This window comes from Pseudochaenichthys georgianus, chromosome 5 (genome assembly GCF_902827115.2).
Source record: "Pseudochaenichthys georgianus chromosome 5, fPseGeo1.2, whole genome shotgun sequence".
Lineage (NCBI taxonomy): Eukaryota > Metazoa > Chordata > Actinopteri > Perciformes > Channichthyidae > Pseudochaenichthys > Pseudochaenichthys georgianus.
The window spans coordinates 27194623-27222420 of record NC_047507.1 but is presented as its reverse complement, the minus strand read 5'-3'; the positions used below and the strand labels follow the sequence as shown (position 1 = coordinate 27222420).

Sequence of the window (27798 nt, the reverse complement as noted above, 5' to 3'; positions counted from 1 at the left end):
GAGGTCTCGCCAGGATAACGTGTATATGCGGCAGCTTCCATGTAAAGTTAGCGTGGGTGAAAACAGTATTTCCGGTCTCGAAGTTTTCATAATAAAACCGGATATATTCCCCTCACTGTTAAATGATTACACAGTGATATCTGCATTACTCATCCACTAAAAAACATCACTTTATCCTTGTTAATTACACAATATTGATTGGTTTAAATGGTGTACAATGCTTTTGTGTTTTTAACCTTCGAGTCAGAGAAACAAATAGTTTTTTAGGAGTTTAGACACTACAGTTTCCGAACACACTACACTACCCAGAATCCCCAGCTATCGTTTGGGACTACAACATCCGCCTTGCTTTACAAACCCCGTGATTAGTCATCAAGCCCTGTGATTGGATGTTGGAGTGGCAGTGCGACAAGGTTACGCTGTCAAACAGCTCTTTGAAATGGAATGGAACCACGGCAGACTTTCCAAAACTGGAATTGGACGGGTCCAGCCCCCGGCTCCAGCTTCCCTCCCCCCCCCCCCCCCCCAGAACTACACATGCTGGCTATTGTGTGTTTCGCAATATATGGCACGTCTCTTTATAAGACGTTTTCGTATTTCCCACAATTAGAAGTTGGCAGTATTAAACGTGTACACCCTGGAGGTTTAGGGGATACGAAACACAGTGGTGTTATCAATTGTAAAACATATAATTAATAAATGGTGAAATAATATACCCTCATGACACCTAAGGTCAGAAGAGCTTTATTTAACAGATGGTTTTATGTCTACCCCTCCTGTTGTTCATTGATAAGCCGGAAACATACACTTGTCAAGGTTCAGAAGCAAATTTTGCAAATATGGCAGTAGCCATCGATCATCTTAAAGGAATGGTATGCTCATGACACTCATTTTTAAATAATTATCATCCGATAAAACAGACCAGTCTCTGCCAGTCTCTTTTTTTTTTTTTTTAATCCGATGACATTATCAGTGATTTTAAACTGATTATATACCGAAATAACATCAACACTTTGGGCGCCGCCATTTTCCGGACGTGACGTAAACCATGCGTTTGGTTTTCGAAGACACGTTGATCTCCATGTTATTTACTGTAGTTTCTCTCTTCAAATATGCCTCACTGTATCGCGAAATATTGCCACAATTCTGATAGGAACAATCCACGGAATGCTCGGTTCCATCTGTTGCCAAAAGGTAAGCGTAAGAAGTACATTCGGAGGCAGTGGCTAGCGAAATGTGGCCGGGCCCGAACCGAAAGATTCACAGGCTCATGTATGCAGCGAACATTTCAAATTTCCGGACGACTACTCTGAGAGTATGATAAAACATAACATGGGATTTATGGAACAACCATTACTTAATGGAGATGCAGTACCATCGGTCTTTCTGGTGTCATCACCGACCAGGACACCAGTTCGGCCAGTTGAGAAATCGCCCTCTACAAGTGTGAAGCGACGGAGGAGCAGAAGTAGTGCTCGGAGTAAGAATAAGGTATGTTATAGCGCATTTCCATTGCAGCGGCTAGCCCCGTTTTAACGTCCTTTAGCGTCCAGGCCAGGACAGTTTTTGGTGGCCTTTCCATATAGCGTAGTACCGGCTAGTGTGTATTTTCCCCCAGTTTTTTCCGGCCCCATAAAATCGTGATTCTATGGCCAGGGACAACGAAGCTGAGTATGCTAAACTAGAGAGGGAATCGCTAGCAAGGGTGGTACTACATGCATACATATAGTATCTTATATCATCTTCCCATTATACACACATGCATTTCCAAACATTTGGACTACCTATGTTGCAAATGTATTATCTTTTCAATTTACACACGGCATCTATTGCACGTCTGGCCGTCCTGGGAGAGGGATCCCTCCTCTGTTGCTCTCCCTGAGGTTTCTCCCATGTTCCCTTTAAACTGTGGGTTTTCTTCGGAAGTTTTTCCTTGTACGATGTGAGGGTCTAAGGACAGAGGGTGTCATATTGTCATACTGATATGTATGGCTGAATTCCCCCATCCAATCTCTTCACATTGTTCAAAACTTGTTCCTCTGCTGACGAGTCCGAACTGAAATACTCCACCATGTTTCCGTGTGTTGACAAAGTGAACGCATGGATGACGTCACGACCATCACGTGACTACTGAAAATGGCAAACATGGCGGCGGCCAGACGGAATATACAGGTCTTGATAAAAAAGAGCTATAAAATCATTATTTACCGGGGAATATCGCTGATTTCTTCAGGGTATGGTTTAAACATAACGTTTCACTAAATACTGAAGTTTTGATTAATTATCTAATGAGTGGACCATTCCTTTAAGATAAGATAAGATATACTTTATTGATCCCAAGTTGGGAAATGTTTTTGTTACAGCAGCATGTACTACTTTGTTCTACTCCACTACAATTCAGAGGTTAACCTGGTATTTTTACTCTACTACATTTATTTTTGTTACTTTGCAGATTCTGATTAATGATGTGAAATATAAACAACCCTTAAATCAGACTTTAGTTACACCTGAGTAAAATTCAGCCTTATCAGTTTGTCTGTTTTGCACATCCTCCTGTTAATATCTTTGGACGTCCTGCACTAAATTGTTTTATTGTAGAGATCACTACAGTATCTTCTTGATATTTTCCATTCTATATTTCTATCATTGACCCCTATTTTGTATGTAGGCTACTCTTAATATTTAAATGTTTTCATCAAATATAACTTATTCTACAACTAAATTCAATAACGTGCTTTAACCACTAGGAGGTGCGGTTTAGACCAGTGGTCTAGTTAATACAACATAATAATATCGTACATAATATGACTATAAACTTTATTGGGAAATTAAAACAGAACGGTAAAGGAAAATACAGTTTCAGTCTCTCGATGTGAAGCTTATGCATTGTACCATGAACTTGTATAGACCTGTAACAGTCAACTGCATGAGGAGTTGGAAAGGTAGTTCAGAAAATCAGTAATATCTTTAAAAACTACAAAAAAGTCCCTTTCTATCAGCTGTGCACCGTTATGGTGTAAACACAGCCTATCTACTAATTGGATCAAATATAAAAGTCAGCCGAATTAGTGTTGATACTGCAAGGAGACGTATTGTGTGAAAAGAAATGGAAGATGTTGTTTAATTGTTGATATATTTATGGTCCATGTCACGTATTCAGTTTTGGCGGCATCTCTTCCAGTTTGTCAAAAGGTCTTCTGATCAGGGCTCTATAAATACATATCTAGGGCAGGTATGTAATATGTATTGCATTGCCGTTATGTGATGACTTTCAAAGAGAAAAGCAAGAGCACTCGGAATAAAGTTTTATTATTATTTTTTGAATGTTTTCCGATTTCATATCACATAAACACCATATCCCGACGTGCATTGCGGCGTGATTTTAGCCTATCAAAACCTCTGAAAACAGAAAGGTGTCTCTCAGAATCGAAAGAGAAAAACCTATGGGAAAAACACAAAAGCATTGAACAGAATTTAAACCAATTAATGTCGTATAATTAACTAGGATAAACTGATGTTTTTTAGTGGATGTGTAGTGCAGATATCACTGTTAAATCATTTGATCATTGGTTTTATTATGAAAACGGCCAGACCGGAAATACTGTTTTCAACCCGTAACTTTACATGGCAGCTTGCCGCATATACACGTTCTCCTGACGAAATCTCAAATCATCTTCGTAATATCTATCAAACTATAGATCCTACATATCGACTGGACGTGGATTCTAAAAGTACAATATATACTTCTCGCTAGAAATCTAATCATAAAGCGTTGTAATGGCCAAACTATCCTACAATTTAGGATTTTACAGAGAGGGTTATTTGTGAATAAACAACCCTCTGTAACGTTTGCATTGAACGGGAGCACGAGAGACCGACAATTTTAAAACGTAATTATAGGTCGTATTAAGCGCTTGAACAAACAACATATTTGGTCGTAATAAGGTTCTTAAACAATCGACCCATTTGGTCGTATGAGTTGGAGGACTTGTTGCAAAAGACGGGTTGTAACCAAGAACATTCCCTCGTTGCACATTTAAAACTTTTCAGGCACAACTACAGCAAATCTATATGGGTGTTTGGAATAAGCACTTTGCTTTATCTTTATCTTATTCAAATGAGTTGGCTATTATGGGGTGAAGGCTGACACTGCATTTAAAACTGCAACATTTTAATTAATTTGAATGGATCTATATTATATTTGGATTTGCTCACAGGCTAAAAAATAAGTTTAATGTTGGTGAACTCATGTGACTAAACCTTTTGTTTAACCTCCTCAGAGTTAAACAAATCTCCATGACAAATGGTTTTCAGTAATGAGACATGTTGACGGTACAAACAGGTGTATGGTCTCAAGGATAAACTGTTAAAGCTTGTTGTATTGTTAATCAATACTCAATTTGTCTTGAGACAATTAGCTACTTGTAAGGAGAGTTTAACTTTTCATGAAAATAAATGATGTACAAGGTTGAATAAAATGCTAGTATGGAGTAAACAGACGGTAGAGAGGAAACCAAACCTCTTTCTCTATCTCCTATTGTCTCTTTAAAATGTAAAACAACATATTTAATGAAGTTGATAAACTTGCTCAAATGCACACATTGTAAGATGTTTATGTAATTTAAATGTAGAGAAGCTCAATGAGCTATTGTAATCGAGTAGCTCATCAGCTTCACCAGTTAGTTCACTGCATGTGTAGTCACTGCATCAACTTTTTGTTAAAACCACTTTTCTTTGTTACACTTTTACCGTGTCTCAACGTCTTTCCCTATTTTATTTTTAAATCGATTTGGCAATATGCACCACAAAGCATAATACTGTATGCCTGCACCATCTATGGTATGTTTAAAGAAACAATAACTACAATGTATAGACTAAATAATCCCTCTCTCTCATCACTCATGCCCCATTAGAAGAGTGTGTTCTCAGTATTTTCCTGGCTTCGGTCTATATTTTCTTTCCGTCTTGCTGTTTTCTGGGCGTTTCTCTGGCCCTCACTCTGCCTCCAGCTGTCACTCCTCAGCCTCTCCTCCCCCGGGGCTCTGCTCTGCCCGGCTGACACTATGATCGATGTTGTCTGAATTAGAAGCTTGGAAAGCTCCCTTAAATTCTCCTGTCTGGACACAAATACTCTACCCATTAGCTAGCTGGACTGACGATTTCTAAAGCTGGCGACTGTCGTGGAGCCAAGGAGGAGGGGCCAACTTTAAATAGTTTGTTACAAAGTTAAAGTTAAGTTAGAGAAAAGACTGTAGCTATATTGTATGTTTAAGGAAATATATCTTCAATGCTGCGTTAAAGTCAGGGAAATATTGTTGTAAATCATGACTGCAAGTATTACTTTGGTGTATTTCCGAGGGAGACTTGACTTCCTTTTTAGTCAAGTCTATACCCAACCCACCCACCGACTACATGATAGTTCACATAGATAAGAAGACAGGAGAGTCAAGCACTTCTCACAGATGAGATCAGGCATCACCAGCAGTTTAATCTTTCTCCATGTTTCTGGATTTAGACATCGTACTTTTCACTCTCCTCCTCTCGCAGGCTTAACACGTCATTACATCCCCCCTGAGGACAATCAAGTATTCTCCTCGGGAGATTACTCATGTTTCAAGGAGTAAAGGTGCCATGGGGGATGGTTATTCAACCGGGGACCACAACAGCTTCACAGCAAGATAGCAAAATTACATATTCAAGAGTTGTACCATGGAAATCAATACGATTGACTGCAGCTGTGCGTCATGTAAAGAAAGCTGCATAGACATGACAAGGAGGAAGTGAGAGACTGTGAAATGTATCAGATAGAGAGCAAAAAGAAGACTTAGAAAGTAATCATACATTTGGGAGGTACATGCATTCATTATTGGTTGTTTGGTGGGGCATGCATCAGAATTCACCAGAGATGGATCTTGACACTTTTGGCATTTAGCAGCAATCGTTCAACCCCGTTTCCCCAGCCAGCTCATCAACAGAAAGACATATCGGAGCTGAGGATCTGAGCAACAAGCTAATCCGTCTGGGCGAAGGGATAATGATGCACTGGCTTGACAGAGAAACACAATCCCACAGCATGTGTTACAACAGAATAACAAATGCTCTGAAACTGCGGTTAAAGTGTTTCACTAATGAACCCATTATGAAACAAACAGGGGTATTTGTTAGGGGACCTTGGCCACAAATTGTACGCCTTAATACATCTGTGATGATGTGAATAAATATCCTGTTTGATCGATTTTTTTTTTTAAATAAACTTTGAATTTATGAATGGGCATTTGGGAACCACTGTTTCAAACTTTGGTTGATTCGTTAAAAAAAAAGGAATCCTATAAAAAAAGCAGTTTCCTTGATTAGTGCTGCGCAGAAAAATGCGGTCTTTGGCTAAAAGACTATTGATTTTTCAATGCTGTGTATATTCCCCAAACTGGTTTTTTTAGTCTATAAAACGACTGCTAACTTATTTGCTCAAATGATAACGATTTCAGGCATTCGAAAACACTAAGCTTAAGAGGAAATGCTCAAATGGTATTGCTATCGTCTTAAACAGCCCAATCTTCATTTCAACGTGTGAATCCGTCTCCTCTAAAGTCATTTAAATGATGTTATAGAGACAAATCCCTGGGCTGATAAACATAAAGCTTATGGGGACTTTCATTAACACACTGACAGTGTGCAGAGGATATTTATGTACACATTTTGGAGTTTAGACCCGTCAGCAGCACTACAATGAAACAAAAAGGGATGCAATTACAAAAACATTTGCAGTCCACTGATGTCCCGATCCTTGTAAACTGATGTTGTGAATTCCATCACAGGCGATTAAACACCACAGAGTATTAGCTGCTTGATCACTGGGAGCTAACGGGAATAAGAGTGATCAGAAGAGGGCCTTTTTTCAGGGTGGACATTTCCTTTGACAGCTTCTCCAAATTAGAAAAAGACTTCAATTTCAATCAGTGAAGCCAGTGAAGCAGCGAATGTTTAAAAGCAAACTGGAGATAAATGAAAAGGCACGACAAGCACAGAAATTAAATAGCTGCTACTAGAAGTCACATCTTATCAGTCTTTAGCCCGCCAGACAGGATTACACCTTTTGCCATGCAGTGTGTGACATGCTCAGGGAAGAATTACATGCTATATTTTCTTTTTCTTTTTTTGAGTATTCAAACATATTTAAAGTTGAAGCGCATGATATAACTACATGCCCAATAGTCTGACCTTTCGCAACTACACATTTGCAGAACTCTTCGGTCTCCTTAATTCTCAGTGTACAATCTTTTGATATTTATTTATTCACTCTTGTTTCAATTGCCTCATTTTTCCAGGTCTCTAAGTGCATACTCTATGAGCTTTTTGCTGTGCATGAGCACTCCCCCGTATGCAAGGGGCTTACTTTGGAGTTTTTCTCTTTTCTGCAGACAACGCAAATAAAGAAAGTAGATGTAGTATATGTGCTTGTACACGTGTGTGTTTACTAATATTGGTTGCCGGTTCGCATGTGGAAAAATCTTTAGTTATTGGAAAAATAAATTGAGCTGGGAATTAGGGTTGTTGAAAATCAAATCAACGCAACAGTTTGCATCGATGTTTATTGAGTTAAGACAACTTTTAATGAAATTGTCTTAAAGCAACAAAGTTATTTGAGTTAGGGGAGAAGGCTTTTCCTCTACAATCAGAGTTGTTTTTAATTACCACTTACTTAATAATTGGTAGCATAAACACAAGTTTTGAAGTTGATTACTCCAAAAATTAAGTTGTTCCAACCTGTTTTACCGTATGATTTAAAAGGATTTTAAGTTGTATGTACTTAATTACCGTCATTGTGAACACATGTTTTTAAGTTGACAACCATTTATAAATGAAGTTGCTCCAAATATATTGTATTCAATAGTTTTTTTTCTTAGATCTTTCATGTTTTTGCCTTTAAAGAAAGAAATTAATTGATTCCACAACAAAAATATTAGGCAATTCACTTTTTATTTTGAACTGCAGTTGTTTATCTCAACACATGATGTTTCAATCAGGAGAGACTTCATTGTGTTTGAACATATATTGACACATGCCATATGATAAGGTGCATGAACACCTGAAATCACAGCTGACTGCAGGAGAGAGGAGAACCATTTTATAGTTTGGCTGCAGCACGTTGATTGGCTGCTGGAGAATGAGGTGAAATGTAATAGGTTAAAGAGAACGCCTGTGATGAGCTGATTATATGCAGCTGCGGAGTGAATGTATGTACACCCAGTCTTCCTGAAAGAACTTGCGCTGAGCTTCATTTAAATCCTGAAAAAAAAGATAAATAACACAAATTTAAATTGCCCCACAAATAATAAATAAACACATTAGCCATATTACCATGGGACATGGGGACACAGCAAATACAGGCTGCCATCACAACGAAGTTCGAGGCCTTTGCATATTTAAAACCAGTGCCAAATATGTCAAATCTGTACAGTTTTTGTAGAACTACAGAAACAAACTCTCAATGGCCACCAATCTGCAGATCACACACATCCATTTGACAAAAGATGTAACAAAGATGTTTGCACTGCCGACAGTCATTATTTCAAACAGTATGAACACATTTAACGCAGAATGCTTGCTCATTCATTTGTTTCCCTCGACCACGATGGTTGCCATTGTATGGTCAGATCCTGGGGTGGACCGGTCACTGATGAAGGCGATATTCATGTCCTTTTGAAGCACATTAAATAATAGGTTAGCGCATAAGAGATAATGAATTAGGTAATTGCATACTTTTTAAACTGTCACTCTTAGCGAATTCAGAGCCATTATTACCAGATGCTAAAGCAACGCTGGTATTGTTTTCACCTATTGAGTCTACATGTGTGTGTCGTCATGGCAACGTGGTCCTGAAGACACACAGAGGTGCTTTTGAGTACTTTGCATAGTGTTTAAATGCATGTGGACAGATTTTGTCAATCACAACCGTGCAAGTTTTAGTGTATCTTCTCATCTTTTTTGCAGGTTCCATATAAGATGTGAACTGGGTAAGACAAGAGCAGAAGCCACTTTTCAAATGTTACACAATCCTTTTCCCATGCCATTGCTGTCAACACCTATCCATGCTGAACGTTGCTAAGATATTATTGATTGGGGTGTGGCCAAAAGTGCAATATGCTTCAAAATGTAACTGACCTCTGTGCTTTTGTCCTGTGTTTTTACACTGTGCCCGTGGATTTTATTTTATTTCAAGATTTTTTATTACGTCGCTAAACTCCTTGAAAAGGTCCTCTTCCTTTTCTCCAAGCTACACGACAGGGCAGCGGATGGCTATAGTTCTCTGCACACTTCAATTGTATTGTGCTATTTTTGAAAAAGGAAAAAAAGAGAAATGACCTAAATGAATATATTCTGAATGGGAGACTGCCAACAACTTGCATTTCAATGACAACTCTAAATAACGATCCTACCTCAAGAAGCATGTCCGGCTTGATCTGCTTCACGAGATTCATTTTGAATAAAAAGCGATATCACAATAGTATTTTTACGCTCACAGTAGCCTCTACTACTTTGTATCCTCTCACAGAACTATTCACAGTTCAAAGGCTGCTCATTTTGGTCAAACAGCAATTTGCCTCTCCAGTGCAACTACAGGGCTATCTACTGTATCAAAAGATGACACTCACCTTAAAATGTCCTTTGTATATTTCTATTTGTCTTAAATGTGGGAACTTGTCCAGGCATGTTAAGTGGGAGTGGACTTGAAATCCTCAACTCAAGATGTAGAACAATTAAGTTTTCAAGCCAATTGCATTACTTACTACAACTTGAATTTAGTTTGAAGTCAATTAACGCAGAAATCAGAGTTCAAATTACACACAATATTAAGTTGATGTAATTACCAACATTATTACGTCAACACAACTTATAAATTAATGTTTGCAACTTAAAATGTTTATCTAAATCAATTAACTCGCATTTTTATCTTGCAACCATGCATTTAATTAAGTGGAGGTGAAAGGTTGCCTGAATTCGTTTTTAGAGTGTACTACCTTACAGGCTTCCCTTAGGCTGATGTGAAGCCATGCAGCCATGATGTAGCTATTTAAAGCTATTAAAGTGGCGTTAATAAGTGACGGTTAAGAAGTGAAATCCTTGCCATGCTCTGGGTTGACATTTTTAATAAATAAAAAATCCATTGCATCTATTTATATACGCTCATGCTGAGAATAATATAGATACAAAAACAACCTTACTACCTGAGGTTTTGGATTCAAATTAAAGCCACATGTAAAAAAAAGATGTGGATTATTTTATGTATTTTTTGTCTCTCCTCGGAATGACATGAGATCCGTCTCTGGATTGTAGATGCTCAGGGGCAAACAAACCTTTGGGCTGCACATTGCTCTTTGTGTCAGGCTGCATGTGATGATAGCAGAGGTGTGTTTGTGAGAGCTCTGGGTAGTGGAGGCACTCTGCACTTTATCAACCTGTCATTTAGGGTCTGGATCAGGGTGGCGACAAACTACATGACACAAGGGAGGCAACACCACCTCTCTGCGTTCCACTATCTGCTGAATCTACAAACTCTACCTCACTTCTCTCTGTTTACCCCCATATGCATACAACCCCTTGACTTTTTTACTTGGGCATAAACACAATCCCCTCCTTCGGCATATTCTCTGATGGGTTTCTTAACATTTCAAGACAACCTGCGTCACACACCCCTTTGTTCCCCACACCACCTTTGGCGGTGGTGGCGAAATCCATAGGGACTTGGCTTGGCAACTGGAAGGTCACCAGTTCAAGTCCCGGCAAGACCAAGTGCTACCGAGGTGTCTCTGAGCAAGGCACCGTTCCCTACATTGCTCCCCGGGCGCCGTTCAAAATGGCAGCACACTGCTCCTAACACTAGGATGGGTCAAATGCAGAGAAAACATTTCCCCACGGGGATTATAAAGTATATCAAATAAAAAAAAAACCTCCCGCTTCCCTCCTCTCTGTTTGAGATCTTTCCGTATTTTCTCTGCATCTCTTGTTTTGCTTCCCTGTCTCCCGCTGGGAATGTTTGCAGCCAAAGTATCCACAAGGGATGAGGAAGGGGGGGAGGGGAGAGGACCGAGCAAAGGAAGAGAAGCAGGGTGGAAAAAGGAGCTGTAGCTGCGGGGGCTGACAGAGGAGCAGGTGGTGATTTACAGAAAAATGTTGAGGATAATTGTGTACATGATCTGCTGGAAGGGACAAGTGTCACAAAGGCCAATTTCCCAATAGCCTCTTAATCGGCCGGGCTGTAAGGTTGAATGAAATACTGCGTAAGGTGACTGCCGCTTTGTAAAAACGATGTGAGAGTCAGTGGAAGTATAGCTCACTGCAAGCCTGTGAACACACAGAGCTTCAGGTGGTGACACTTAAACAAAGCTGAATATTGTATGACTGAACTAAACTACTAGCATGAAACACATTCAGCCCCATTGTGTCAGCGCTGTGAATAAAAGACCTTGGTTTTCAAACAGTCATTTTATTTGACTGCTATGAACACAATATAATCGAAGTCTGAACATGTTACAGACTTATAATACTGAAATGGTACAACATAGCTCACGGGTGTAGTAAACAAGGATGTCTAAAGTATTGGAATATAAATGTAATGGAGGGGCATTCTACCAGTTTTACACAAGGAGTATGGGTTCACTTATCGGGAAATTATAAAAAAGGCTGTGACAATATTTGGGATTCTGTATGAAATTTGATAAAACCTGAACAAATCTGAATGACTCAATTTTCTAGCAAAGGGATTTAGTAACCAGTGCTTTTCAAAGGGTCCTATTAAGCTCATTCTGCATGTTCCATACATGTATGTTGTGCCTCTACTGTGACATGTTTACATGCTTCAATGTTCAAAAAGCTCTTTATTTTTCTCATGCCTGTGCTGCAGCACCACATTTCTTATTGCTAACTAACCAGCAATCGAAAACTTTATAACTCTAATCAAAAATAATGTTCAGTAAGGTGCTATAATGGCTATAGTTGTGATGCTATTGTTATATTTTCATTGGTTTTAGAAAAAGACTTGTGGGTTTTTGATTTCAAACGTAATTCATCACGAAGGCGTGACTTACACATAATTGCTAATATACAGTGCCAAAGATCTGGGGTATAAAAACGGTATAGTAGTTTTTTTGCAGATTTGACTATACAGTACATCAGCACAAATGTATTGGACGTGGGTGAGCTCAGCATAAACATATATAAATAAGATTCTCTAAAAGCCCATGTTGACCCATTTTACAGTGACTGTACATTAGGGAAGCTATAGACACAGTGGGAAGCCTTCGAGCCGTTTAAAAGCAGCGTGTAAAGCACTGCCTTGGGAAACACTTTGCTGTGTTGAAACCCTTAAAAGATGAACTACATTAATGTCACAGAAGTGTGCTCCAGAACAGATGTTTAAATACTGCGAATAGCTCGCATGTGGTGAGAATCTATTGTCTACCAAGCTCCGTTAACTTAACATCCCTGTGCTCACGAGAAGAGGGTCTCAGACACCTTCGTTTATTCATGGTGTGAGGTGACAGCCCCACCACACAACAATGCATCCATCTGAGAATGGATTCACGAGTGATACCGTATAAGTATTGTGGCGGGAGGAAGCAGATTTATATTGACGGCCCAAGGGGCGGCACGGGGGAAACACAGGATGGCACCGCTAATTCATCTCCCAGCGTCATGACAGCAGGGCTGGGGCGAGTTTGGGTAAAGAGGAAACGGTTCTGATGAATGACTTTCAGAGTACGGCCGCTAGCTATAGCAAACAGCCAGCCCAGTACCCCACCCCACAGGCCCGATGCCTCCTACTTGCTGCTCAGGGAGAAATGAATGAATGGCTCTTTGTGAAATAAATGGTCCCTTCCTGTCTGACATTTACAAATGAATCCTTCTTGGAAAACTAAATCCATCCCTTTGTTTTATTGCTTTTGGAGGTGAGTTGAGCGTTCGAGATTGTGTGGTTGTCATGTGCATTCAGAACAGGGATGATTTAAGGAAATTGTGGTGGCTTGGGTTATTTTGGAAGGGTCCAAGGACGAAATGTAATCAAGCAACCTTGGCATCAATAAAAAAACAAAACAGAGTTTGGTCTCTGTTTTTCACTTTCCAGGAAGATGAAGCAAGGCAGTGCTTTGTGTACTGTGAAGGTTTCTGATCTGGTTAATTGTCTATGGAGGGGTCTAAGTGATAAACCCAATGAAATGGTTTATGTTCCTGCTTTCTGTAGTGGAACTGAATATATTTTGATCATCTGGAAAAACCCACGTCTGCACGTTGGTCCACTCGATTCACTCACATTACTCGACAACCTCAAGGACAGCATTATGGAATAAACTAATAAGATACCATGCGTTTCACTTTAGAGTGCTTGTAGGCATTTTTGTTTTACTTTAGAGGAAACCCGGTGTCAGGATTCTCATGTTTTGTCACGTTTGTAGTTTTGTATGTCTGGTTATGGGTATTTTCCTCCTTGTATATTGTCTGGTCCTTCTTCCTGTGTTTTTCCCCTGTCGTTAGTTTCCCTGGTGTGTCTATTTGTCTGCTTGTGTTCACCTGTGGCCCTTGTGTTTCTCCTCCCCTGCCCGGCTGTTTCTCGTCTTGTGATTACCCCTCCCTGTATTTAGTCTGTTCTCTTCCTGTGTTCAGTGTTGGTTCGTCTTGTGTCATGACTAGTTCGTCGGTAAGTGTTCTGTTTTGTCTTTGTTTATATCCCTAGCCTTGAAATAAAGGAGTTTTTTTAGTTTATATCTTCATTTGGGTCCTGCTTCCAACATACACCGTAACACCCGGCAAGGTATCTCCACCGCGTCCAGTCTTTATGCTATAGGCTAAGTTAAACACACACTTACCACAGCTCTGTAGTTAACGCACGGTCAGGAAAATGATATAATAGCCGGATTGATACTCCTAACAAAAGTGATATATGAGAGTGAAAATAAAAAAATGTAATTGACAAAACAATTTAGAAAAATCCAATAAATATTGTCATTAAATCATTGTGATTCAGATATACTAGGAGCTGTATCTTTGTAATTTCACTCAAATGTTAAAATAATGATATTAATAAATGCAAATTATGTAAAGTAATCAAATCAGGAGGTAATTCCATAGCCGATTGAAAGTTCATACATTTAAATTACATTTGCTGATGCAAACAGAATCGCCTCGAGTTAAGACGTTTTGGATGGCTTTTCAAATATCATTTTGATGGCCAACCCTCTGGCTTTACGATATGTGCTTACATTTAGTTTAGGTACGGGAAGTCAAACATAAATCCCTCACAAACCGTACTGCAACAAGTGTGCACTCTTTACAACCGACATGAAACCTTACTGGCAACAGCATTAACAACATTTCCTTTTGCAGGGCACGTTTTTTATAATTTGGTTTGATTTTAAACAAATGAGCACCTTGAGCAAATCCATCCCTAAAAGACAAGTTGTACCATAAGTCTCACACTGTCAACATATTATGTTTGTTTGATTTTAAATTCAGCATAAGTAACATGATGAACTTCCTCAGGCGATAACCAGTCACATTCAATGTCAGTCTCTTAAGACCAGCGTAGAATCACAGGCCTATCAGCTGCTATTAACCAGCATATTCAGACAGAGGCGAAACCCTGAAGCAAAACAAGTCATTTACCTACGTCGGAATTCTGTTTGTTCTCCTTTTTACAAATCAAATACAGTGGCAGCTTGTTAAACTGACGGCAAGAGTTGAGTGTGTGCAAAACTAACGAAGAGGGGCCAGTTGTAGTTTGACTGGCTGACAACTCTGAGCAAAGCTGACACACACACAAAGACACGTACAACACACACACGTATGACACACAGAGGAGGATCAAGCTTCCGGAGAGGATGAAACTGACAGTCCAGCTGCATGCTGGGTTACACCTAGATGCATCTTTCATTTTGATTTCAATTTGATCTGCAGCGTAATGGCCTCTCCTGAGATACATTTACTGAAAGCAATATGATGTCTAACCGAGGCTGTATGTTCGTGTGTACGGAATTCTAAGGTGTGAAGCAGACGCCATCGCTAATTGCTGTCATGATTTATATGCTTTCTTTTTTCTGCCCTGCTAATTCTCAAACCGCCTGAACGCTGATGTCCTAATATAAACCCTTAAACACACAGAGGTGGGGGCTTAAATCAAGAGGGCACAGCTCCCCTGTAGCGTGTGTAATTCTTTCTGCGTCTGTTACTTAGGCAGACATTATGGGTGTTACGATTTGCTTCGGCCATGCTTATTAGGTTTTGGCGCCGAATAATATGATCAGCCCCTCCTCTAAAGTGTAGGCCAAAGGCAACAGCAGAAGACCCGTTGAGATTTACTCTGAGATGAAAAACAGCCAGCGCTCTATCAATAGACCTTCCACTAACATTAGCACAGGTCTGTTTGAGATGTAGAGCTCATTTACATTTAAGGCTTCTTGTCACTGCTTTTATCCAGAGTCTCAAAGTGACTGAGCAAAAATGTGAACAGCCTCAAAGTGAGTTTTTGATGAGGACAATGTTTTCAAGGCAGAATAAAGGGATAAAACGTGGGAGATTTAAGTGTGGGATAGAAAGCAGCCTATTGAGCCCTTCACAAGGTTTTTTTTGTGCCTTTTTTCCCTTTTGAGATCGAAAGGACAGACAGGGGGGAAGAGAGGCGACATGAAGGAAAAGACCCGTCAGTCAGATCCAAATCTCCGCTTTGGTACACCTCAACTTGAAAGCTGCATTAAAGCATATATGATGCTAAGAGGACACTCGAGGCGCATGTGGGTGTGTGTTAAGTAACACACTCAAAGATGTCCATTTGTCATCAGATAACCCAGGAGTCTGAACAGGGCCATACACAACAGGTAAGATTAGGACAGACGTGAAAAGATCCAAAACAATTTCTATAAATATCTTTACATAATCTTTAAATCTTATGGCTACAAGTAATTTGAAAGATGTTGCCCGTGGTGACATGACCCCAATAGGGTGACAATGTTACTTACTCTCTGCTGGATAACACAAATGATAAGGTGAAACTGTGTCAGGGTTGTTTGTCTAAAAGTGTGTCTCAGATCTCTTCTCCCAAAAATGGGTGGCCCTAAAACCTATTTATGTAGCTTTAAGTTTGGCATAGATCCATAGTATCACAATATAACATTTTCATTAAAGGGATGTTGCAATATCACAGAGCAAGTATACGTTTTAAAAATGTTCAATAATAATTTATAGCTTTTACCAATCAGTCTAAAATATATAAAACTGATCCCCATCTTTTTACTTCTGCCTCTGTCTATTGCAAACAGACATATACAGTACACACACATTTACCATAAACACATAACACATATTGCCAAAATCACACAGTATATGTAATTTAATATCAAGGTCACTTTTTTGATTTCATTTGATTTGTTTTTTTCCAATTGCTTTACATGAGACAATGCTTTAGTTAAAAAAACAAAAGACCCTACTGGTAAAGTTAAAAAATAAATACAAACGGAAGCTCCAAGGTCCCCTAGAACAAGGTGTTTTAAGGTCTGTGCAACATTAAGACAAACACATGTTCAAACATGTTTCTATTCTAGAGTTACCAAAAGAAAAAAAGACTTGACATTTCCTGTAGGATTTGCTTGTCATTGCACACATTTCTTCCGTTGCACAGTATATACCGCCATATTGCGCACCACTAAAACACACACACACATGGTTGGGGTGAGGCGTCCTGCTGAGTCTACACTCTGCTACAGAGGCACTCTCTTCCCAAGAGAGTCCTGCTGACTGCGATAGATATCATCTAGTCATCTGTGACACTGTGCAGAGAGGCAGCAAACACCAGCTCACACACACACACACACACACACACACACACACACACACACACACACACACACACACACACACACACACACACACACACACACACACACACACACACACACACACACACACACACACACACACACACACACACACACACACACACACACACACACACACACACACACACACGCGCGCGCTCCTAAATGTCCCTTCTCTGTAGGATATCATGCACTTGAACTAGCTAGTAGATATTCCTTCAACACAGACAGTCCGTAATGAATAATTATTCTAATAAAAGGATTGGAACAACTTTAAAGGTCTGTCTGCACATTCATGCATGCATGAGCCACCTAAGCCTGAAGCTCTTAAATTGGACGATATATTTCTACTTAGAGCTCCTCACACATCCGTCCTGTCATTCAGAGACACACGTTTTATTTCAGCCCTGATATTAAGCACAAGAGAACCATCCTGTAGGAAGCCATTACGGCCCTCTCATCAGCCTAATTAGCTGCTAGTAAGTGGCTATTGACCCTGTATGGGACACTTGCCATATGTCTTATTCATATGTAATTGCTCCAACAAGACGGCAGTATCCCTCATTTTCACATCATTAAGCGTCATTTATCTTAGTCGCGGAGTAAAGTGAAAGTTCTACCCTTTCATTTATGCCACTTTGATGATTAATTAGCGGGTGTGTTGTGAAGTGTTGGCTGATATTGAAGGGAGTCAGCGATGTATCTGTATAATTTAAATGACCCAGGCTTTATAACTGATTGGACTCATCTCAACGGGGAGAGAGTGCTGCGGCACCTCTTGTCACCAACCTCCAGAGAAGACTGATTAGAGATTTAATTAAAATGGCTGCATTTGAAAACACTGGTCCATCACTTGGACAGACACAGAGACGGCACAGCATGACAGAGTATCACAGTGTCAGAATAGGCAAGGGATGGGTTTCTGCCAAAGCCGTCCACAGTGAACAAACCAAAGCTCATGTTTGATTTGTTATATTCATTTTTTTAAATCCCACCAACACACAAATAGAGTTTAATCCCCCAGGAGAACAAGGCCATTCAAAAAATGCAACCACTGTGTTTCCACTGGCAGCCGCTCTGCTACCACATGAGGCTTTAACTGTGGTCTGCACTGAGGGTCTGATGTTGTACTGTTGTCTGAATCAAAGGTTTCTCCCTCAGAGATGAGAATAAGTATATTTCTTGTAAACAAAAAGAAAAAAAGAACAGCATCCAAGAGCCAAGAACTCCATGAAAGCCGGATTAGGATCCAAAATGATTGTAAAACACTGCCCTCTTGTGACCGCTGTTTGATATGAGTGCATGTCAGCAAGAGTGCAATTTATACATGCTGGAAAGCCTTTAAAACAAAGCAAGAACATTAGAAGTATCAGAGGGGCCAATTCCTCTAATTTGATCACAGGACTGTTTTACATTTAAATTTGAAAAGGGAAGCATTTTGTATACATGATGTATACGGTCATCTAACTTGAGTTAACTTAAGATATCATGTGTGTATAGGCTCTGCATGCAGATGTATGTTACATATTATTTTAATAAGATGGATTAAAGAGGGCACCTTTATATTTTTTATTTAAAAAAGCTAATAATGGCTGAGAAGATGAAAGAGACAGCTATCTGCATTTCAGTGGTGCCATTAATATTTGATGGCCCTGTGCTGTCACCTCTCAGAGGGAGGAAGCATTTCAGCAGAGCAAGCTTCTTTTTTTACTCAAAGACTCTAATGATCACTTTTTCTGACCCAGAATATGCTTGGCTTATGCTTAATTAAATCCATTTCGGTGTAGTGCAATGTATTATTTCAGTTCAGTTTACTCACAGAAGGTCGGTTGAAAAGAAACAACGAAACCGACACATCAGGCAGTGTTTGGCGTTCAGCACGGATGAATGTAATTTGACAATGTGTCAGTGTTGTCGTGATGTATCCACTGATGGATCTGAACTTCAAACCGACTAATGAAACAGCAAGAATCAAACGAGATCTAAAGAAAAGCACGGTGGAATAGGAAATAAATCATAAAAATGATTACACATTACAAACGGAGGAACACAAATCCATTTCCATTTGAAGAGGTGACAGTTTAATTAGCCTAATTGCACAAGGTGTAGAGCAACCGTTATAAATGGAGTTCAGCACATACCTCATGTACATTCTTTATTCTTTGTTGGAGTAACACACATTATGATACTGTGCTCTCAAGATCATTTACTAACATATCATTTATCATGGAATATTCTTGAGGATAATTACATTACACTCTCCTTGTTGCAATCCCTTCTCAATGGCTGCTCAAAAGAAGTGCTTAACCATAATAAGCACTCGCAGCTTGGAGCCAGATGGTGAGGCCAGCTTTGGCATTTGATTTTCCTTTCTCTGAAAATCTTCCCCTCGCATCTCTCTGCCTGTTATCGCCTGATGCTCTTGAGGAGACAGGAGAAGGGCGTAACCAGAGCCACTGGCTAGTTCTGTTGACAATGCTGAGCTTAGGAGAAAGGCAAGATGTGGCTAATGGGCCGGCGAGGGAGCAGGAAGCAGGGATTTGGATCACCGCTCTGAGGGGGGCTCACATTCTGCTCTGGGACAGAATATCTGCAACCCGAACCGTATATCTGTAAGGGTGTTCACTTCACTATTGACCCGTGTCTGAAGCCACAGCTCATGGCAGTGTGCACACAGACACAGACAGACACACTGAAACACACTTTCACAAACAGCAGACAGAGATGGTGGACGGAGAAACAGCCAGAGGGGGAAAGGACAGAAGTCCCTGAAGACTCAGAGAGAGACCGAAAGCAATGAATTAGCTGACCTCCCCTTCCTGCCCCGTCTCAATACTCCAACAACGGGCCATTAGTGGCTCTTTAGCAGCTTTAATAAACAGGCACTAGCCGGAGTCCAGTGTTGGACCTGTGGTGCTGCCAACCGCCACATTACGCAAAGATAAATTAACTTTATCGAATTGCTGTTCTGAAGAAAAAGTATACCAGAAATACATAATGCATGTTGTAAAGTGAGTTAGTGTGCTCTGTGGGTACAGCAAAGCCTTTCTTGCTGTATGCCACAATTACACAGCTAACCTGATCTCCTTTTGCCTCATTTGTTTTCTGTTTTATAGTCTATTACTTTTTTTGCTGTATCATTTCCCCCAAGCGAACCTCATTTGTGTCTACTTTAATTTGTGATTTAGAAGAATGCCCTTTGACAATTCCTAGGATAAAAGGCTGACTGTTATTGCTTTTAATCAATAAAAAGGCACATTGGGGTTCAAATATACTGTATATGCCAAGCTAGTTAACGCTCTCTTGAACACCGAGATGTAATTTTACAGAATAAAACGGTGTTTTTGCATCTGCCTACTGCTTACATACTTGAAATGTAAAACCACATGTGATACACACCATGGTAACATCACTTAACATGATTCAGTTTTTAGATAATGCCAACCCTGTGATCTGCAAAACAAAAATACAGTAATTATCTTCTAATTGAGCCCAGAAAAAGATCCTAAATTGCTCTTTCCAAGCAGCGGTTATCAAACCCGTTCTTCAACATTTTGAAAACGGTGAGAAAGCATGAGATAATAATTGCTAAATGGACGTGCATGAGCTGGAGGAACAATCAACTATTAGCCTGTATTAGTGGCAGCCTGTAACGCAGACGTGTTCAAGTTAAACTGACAATTTCTATAATTAGCCTCCATTAGACCTGACAAAGAAATAATGACTTGTCACTTGTGTTAGTCAGGTCTCTAGCCTCACTGCAGTAACATACACACATGGAACCTTCAGGCATGCACACACATTCACTTAAAAATGAAATCCAAACAAAACACTCACACTGTTAAGAACACGGTCTCAGTGTGACATTGCAGGAATTTAAAGATGCAAACATCTCTAGCTAATATATGGCTTGAGTGATTAACAAGTAAAGGCGAAAACAATCGACACACAACTTATTGTTTCACTATTCATGACGTTGAAGATATTTCAAAGGAAGACATAATGAAAGCACGAATAGAAGAGTTTTGAACAGCATCAAGGCAGTAACGTCTGTCATTGAAAAAAGCCTGGCCTTCCTCCCTTTCATGCTGATAAAACGGCAGAATGAAGTGAAATCACACTACTTTGTCTTTTAGCTTGGGTACACTGAAGCCGAGATGGAGATATGCAGAGTAAGATCTATGGTCTGCTGTCAAAACAGAATTGACAGAAAATCTGCTCGCTTTTTGGCAGGAAAATAAAATCCTGCTGCCTTACCATTACCCAACCTAAATATACAGTATATGTATTGGATATGGACGATGCAATTTATGGAGCAGGAATTCAGATTTCTGCACGGAGAGTTATATCTATAACTCATTTTCAACTGTTGTCCCTAGTTGAACTTGAATGTATCCCACTACTGCAAGTATAGGAAACAGAATTCCTTCAAGCTAAAAACGCTGCTCAAACTTGAAAATCGTAATTTTCTTCCTACGGTATTGTTCCGTTTTCAATGCAGGATCATTAAAGCCACCCAGCTTGCACAAACTTTACTTTGTTAAAAATATTTTGATTATTTTCCTTTTACCTTGAAGTGTTATGAAAAAATGTTCACAGCTGTTCCTCGCAACTACTACTCTCACCTCTACATTCCTCATTTACGACCTTCATTTTCCATTTCTTACCACTTTCACCAAACTCAACAGTTCTGCGTTTTGGTTGACAGGATGCAACCTTGTTCACAGCTTTCTACTTCAGAAGCTCCCAACCCCATACTATCAGAGCTGCTTTCAGTGTTCACGCTGTGAAATCCCTAAAGAAGAAACACCTGTTAAGACAGACCTTTAAAGTTGAATGTAATGTCACTCTGCTTTCCTCTTCCTTGTTATCTTCCCTCTGACAGGGAGAATGTAAATAAGTTGGTTTATGTCAACATTTTATACAAGTACATTTATTTTCTTTGACAGACTCATGACTGATTTTGAACATTAATTCATATCTATAAAAAGGGACTTCAGCTGCAAAATTGTGATTATTTGGGTAATCCATTATTTATTTTGTCCGACCAACAATCCATAACCCAAAAATATGACATTATCCATTAAATAAGATCACCAAATAATTATGATTTGGCTAAATTATATATGAATAAATGAGAGACAGTCATCAGAAAAGTCATCAGAAAAGTTACCAAAGTAAATATAGTTTGCTTACTAATAAGTGAGTAAGCAAACTATATTTATGAAGCGCCTTTAAAGAACACATTAGGTTACAAACTGAGAATTATCATTTAAAATGTACAAAAATCTGTATATAATGTTCTGATTCTGCTACGAGAAACACTGCAATGAAAATACATTTTAGATTAGCAAGGGCATCATGTTTTCTAGTTAGTCTTAAAGGAAATTGTATGTCATGTACTTGCTTTTACACACTGATATAATTTCAGCTCATGTAAGTTTAGTACACCCATTAGCAGTCTGCACATACCTATCAATAACTGTGCAAAGGTCGAGCCGATCGATAGACCGGGAGCTGGATATGGTCAACACTTCTCGGTAATTCAGTATTCCACTTGTGTGCCGTCTGATGTTCAAACTCCAGAGAACACCGGGGAGCAGCTACAAATCCAAAAATACCACAAACTCTGGGACAGGGTGTCCAAAAAAGATGCTGCCCTGAAGTTTTGTGTGAGCAACAAACCGATTCCTTCAGCGCTTTTTTATTTCCATAACACCACTGTATGCCAAGTATTCCACTTTAAGTAATGGGACCTGCTTTTATTATGTATGCAATTTTTTTTTCTTCAGAAGCTGACTGAGAAAACATTTCTAATTTACAGCAGTGACTTGGAATTGTGGGAGACTAAATAACCTCACAGCAATAAATAAACGTTCTACTTCATATTAGTGATTTTCAATTAGTGATTAGTGAAGTCCTCATTGTCGAGGACTTCTATCCTGGCATTACAGTTGAGTTTTTCCTGAATTTGGCTTTATTGAACATCCTTATGTCATCATATAAACCCAAACAGAAGAGTGTTCTTGATTAAATCCTGCTGCCTCCTCCCCATATTCTTTTGGGCCACACTCCAAGATTAGATCCCCATATGCAATATTACCAATCAATCAAAACCATCAAGTATACCAGACATATACCTCTTGAATTTATGAAGTGCAGACTTTCACTGATGATCTCCAATGTATGGTGTGCCGGTTCCAAGAAGGATCAAACATTAATAACTACTTTGAACAATATGTCTTGCAGTGGGGTTACAGTATTACCTCTCTGAAGCTCTCGGGACCACAATCTATGCCTCTGAAGTTACACTCCAGCAGAATGTCCTCAATGCGGTGTCGAGTACGGTTGTAGAACTCGTCGAGGCTGAAGCGAGACCCCGGGGGCCGGTCTGGCTCCGGGGCCAGTGGAAACCCTGGTGCCATGCCTTCTTCAAACCCCAGCAGGGGGCCCATGAAAATCAGGTCGCTGTAGCTCATCTGAGACTTCCGCACAAAGTTGAAGTTACACACGGTGATAGCTGGGAAGGTCATGTTTTTAGCCGAATTCTCATCCAGCATGGTGATGTAATCATACTGGTAGTAGTATATGATCCTGTCAACTACCTGGAGCAAGAAAGCAGACAGGGCCAAGGTGAAGACCAGACCCCACAAACCCTGGCGAATACCGAACTTCTTGCCCTCCACAAACACGTGGTTGGGGCCATGGAGCGTGCAACCGCTGAAGAAAGCGGCCAGGTCGTCCACCTCCCCTACCTCGTCCTCCTCCTCGTTGTAATCGTCTGCCTGACTACCACTGTCCAGGTATTCCTGCGAGTCACCGTAACTCTTCTTCACCCTGTAATGGTCGTCAAAGCCGTCTTTATTATATCCTCTGCCTGGCTCGTCGTCAGAAAAGGAGATGGAGCACATGATACGGACCGGCATGGTGGCAGGATGAATAACTCAATATTGCTATGAGTTAATAAAGAAGCCTGAAGGCAGAAGTCCAAATCAAAGAGTCCAAAGAAACTGAAGCAATGAAATCTGTCTACAGCAACAACACCATTAGTCGAAATAATCTAGAAATCAGCAATTATACAACGAGAACATTTACAAAGTATTAGTTCTGTTGCAAACTGATGGCCTTTAAAGTCAGGTCTAAATGCTGACGCAATCAAACGCACAGTGTCCCAGAAAAGTCATCATCTGAAGCAAAGAGCACAATCTGAAAGCAAACCCCACGCTTCACTCGCTGCCATTCACTTCTACTCTGACCTGGACTGATAAGCTTCGCCTTGGTTTGTCCTTGTGTCTGGAGGGCAGATCCATCCCACAGCAATTTCCAAAGAGAGAAGAAGAAGAAGAAGAAGAAGAAGAAGAAGAAAATAAGTAGGAGGAGGAGGAGGGAGCAAAGAAGGTGAGGCCATGAGGAGTATAGGACACAGAATACTCCCACAGGGCCCAGCCACAGGTCACTGTGTTGGGGCAGAGTTACACCATTTACAGGAAAAAACCCAGGCTCGACGCAGTGGGAGTGAGAGAGGGAAATGTAAGAGAAGCCAATGTACAGTAGCGAAAGCACCAAATAGGCTTTTTATTTCTGCTGATTTCATTGTTCTGCATGACCTCACTCTTACCCGAAAAGAAAAGGAGCACAGTTGTGTAATCGAATGCAAATAATATTTAGGTGTTATGGAAATGACAGAGAAATGGGAGAAGATTCACACATTGGCTTTTACAACACAACCTTACATGTAGCAGTGTTGTCATAAATTCAGTTTTTAATGATGAGTTTTAAAGTACAAGGCACAAAAACATATAAGCATGACCTTTCACATGATTCAGTGAGAGGAGGAAGTCATCATGTTGTGTCTGACGGCTAGAGAGAACATTACAGAACAACCACTACAGGAAGAAGTTAAGGACGTCAATCAAGACTTTAATTTGCTCATTCTTAATTACAATCTAATGGCTCATTTTACTGACTCAGTTCCTCCACATGGCTGTGACAAGCCTGTGGAAAACACATTAACTGAAAGCAAACACGTACAACTAGCAGAGATAAAAAAGGACTCATCTCAACTGGATCCTTTCTTTATTGAAATTGGAGATAAATGCAGATTCCCAGAGGTGGTGTTGGTTGTGATATGAAAAGGAAATGTAAGAGACCGATCCATCTGTATTGATCCACCTCCATTAAAGCGCTGAGATTATTCTCAGAAACATTACGGTGCCAGAAAATGGAACGTAAGTTGCATTTAGGGAGATGATAGCACTCTTTACAATAAAACCTACAGCTAATGATGCCACAGGATACCAAGGGGCAACCGCATTAAACCTGCACAACTAACGGAAAACATATTACGCAAACCGATCAATTGTGTTGGGCTTTTAAAACCATAACAACTCCCCAGTGTGTTTCATCGGCCCGGATATAAAGTGAGAGGGTGTGAAATGTAGCAGACTTGGTCAATATGTACTTAACTGCAGCTGTGAAGACTATCTATCACAGAAAGAAACTGCTGATGATAAGAGCGCAAACAAAAGAGTTTTGGCTCTGCCTTGATTGGATTCTTTCCTGAAGCCTGTTAACCAGCAGCGCATGATAGCCTCTGGTCCTTGAATATTTATCAGTGATCACTAGATAGCCCCCGGGCATATATCCTGCCTAACAAGAAGGTCAGATACTCCCTGAGCTGCGGTCCCTGGATGAATATTCACATTTGATCACTTCTTGCTTTGGGTAGCAAGTTGTGAAATTGCGGTGGAGGAAATGAAACTGTAGAGAAGTGCAGTGACCTGCTGAATAAAGCAAAAATGATGAGGTGAATGTACTTTGTGTCACAATGTCTTAATTACATTGTCAGTGGTGATTTATTAATGCTCATAGGATTCTTAAAAGAGATAAATCCAAAAGAAAACATTATTGTCTTGCTCTATTCTTCCCCGTTTATCTTTTATTTTACATCTTACTAAAAGTAAGTTTCCTGTCATTATTCATTCCTCACTGCTCTTTCAAATCGTGTTCACTCTGCCTCAACAAGCATATTGATCTCCACCAGGGGGCAGCAGCAGCACATCTAATCCTGCCGTTTCTCCTGAGGGCTGCATTTCACATGACAAGCCATCACAAATACTTCATTTTAAATTGAAGAAGGTGCAATCTGTGATGAGAAACGCACTTGATGTATGTCTAATGCATGTTATACTGCCAGTTTAAAAAAAATATTGTTTCATCTGTCAAACAGAATCATATTGTTTTGATGCTTTGACTTTAACAAAAGGAGTTGTCAATGGTAAGCACCAACATTCTTTTTAACTGCAGAAAAAAAGTATCGTAAAAAGATGACAAAATTCCATAAAACGCTACAGCACATATTTTCTTCTTTGACTCACGACACTTTTTTAAATGAACAGAAAATTATGCCACTCCTTTGTGTGAATCATCCCAAAATAGGTGCCTTTTTAGTAACTCTCTAAAAAAAGACATAAATATGAAAGAATTATTTTAAGCCCCTGTCACACTGTCCCGAAATTGACACCAGATGAACACACGATAAAGGAAATGTTCAAATTCGGCTCTGATCGTAACAACATCGGGCCATTCGTGAGGGCATCTTAAGCCATCGTATGACCGTCGGTGGAGTTTTTCAGGCTCCGGCAGCAACTTCGTGAGCGGTGGCAAAATCCAAAAAATCTTTGGCATGCCAACAAATCTGACGAATATGACACGATTTGACATGATGCCCTCACGAGTGCCTTACGAAGGGCAAAATGGACACACAAATTCAACACAAAATGAACTTTCGCAAGGCCCTTCGGCAATTGTTTGGCAAGCCAAATATTTTGCCACCGCTCGCGAAGTTGCTGCCGGAGCCTGAGAAACTCCACCGGCGGTCATACGATGGCTTAAGATGCCCTCACGAATGGCCCGATGTTGTTACGATCAGAGCCGAATTTGAACATTTCCTTTATCGTGTGTCCATCGGGTTGTTTTATTGCACAACAAAATCGTGTAAAAATATTATGTAAATAACCCAATTTGTGTTCTGTGAAACTGAAAAGGATATTACATTGTTTGTGTTACTTTCGTTGCAGTTGTATGTCTTAAATGTACTTTAGGTTAACTTCCTGTTTTATTTAGATGCTTTTATTTTGAAGGCGAGTTGACAGGAAGTTGTTGTTGCTATGGAAACAACATGACGGAGAAAACGTAATATCTTCTACATATAAAGACGGATAAAGTAAAGAACAAAGTCTGAAAATATCAGTACAGTATAATAGTACTTTAACATAATTGTTTTTGTTCCTTTCGTTGCAGTTGTATGTCTTAAATGTAATGTAAATGTTGCCTTCATGTGTGGTTCGGGGCCATCTTCGTGCGAAATTCACAATTCTATATTCGTGTGTCCATCTGGTGTCAATTTCGGGACAGTGTGACAGGGGCCTAATCCTCTCCAAATATGAACCCTGAACTCACTGAGAAAACCGAACATAGAGCAACAATAGGACAATGTTTGGAGGGTCCATTCTAAAAGCAGGTCAAAAGGTGGCAGTGTTGTGATGTGGCGGCTCCAGAGCTCTCCCCTGGAGACAGGATTTCAACGCATTTGGCCATGGTCGGAGCGAGAGGAGCGCAGGGCAGATGAGAGGAGAGGGTTTAACGCTCCCTTTCAAGTCCCTCTCACCAGCTCCGCTTACAGCTAGGATCGACCTGCCGTTGCCATGGATACATCTTGGCCGTCAGCGAGAGAGGATTCACAAAGCCCATTACTCAGAACATGCATATAGTCACACATGCACATACACTTACGGACAAACTCATGTCAGAAAGAGCGAAACATGGACACATCATAGTCTATTTCTTATTGCTCGCACGCACAAACGCACGCACGCACGCACACCCCCCCCCCCCCCCCCCACACACACACACACACACAAAAGTAACGAGTTAT

General features: G+C 40.1%; 1 protein-coding gene across 2 annotated transcripts in view; it reads right to left on the bottom strand.

Moving 5' to 3' along the window:
- Nucleotides 1-27798, bottom strand: part of asic1b (acid-sensing (proton-gated) ion channel 1b) — a 215503-nt gene that overhangs the window by 39290 nt on the left and 148415 nt on the right. Inside the window, exon 1 of one of the 2 annotated variants that reach the window (XM_034083102.2) lies at nucleotides 23129-24158. The exons of the other annotated variant lie outside the window; for it this stretch is intronic. Within the exon in view, the coding sequence (XP_033938993.1) occupies nucleotides 23129-23788 (660 nt within the window). The 5' untranslated portion in view covers nucleotides 23789-24158. Of the gene's footprint in view, nucleotides 1-23128; nucleotides 24159-27798 lie in introns of those variants that run through there. 2 annotated transcript variants of the gene reach the window in all.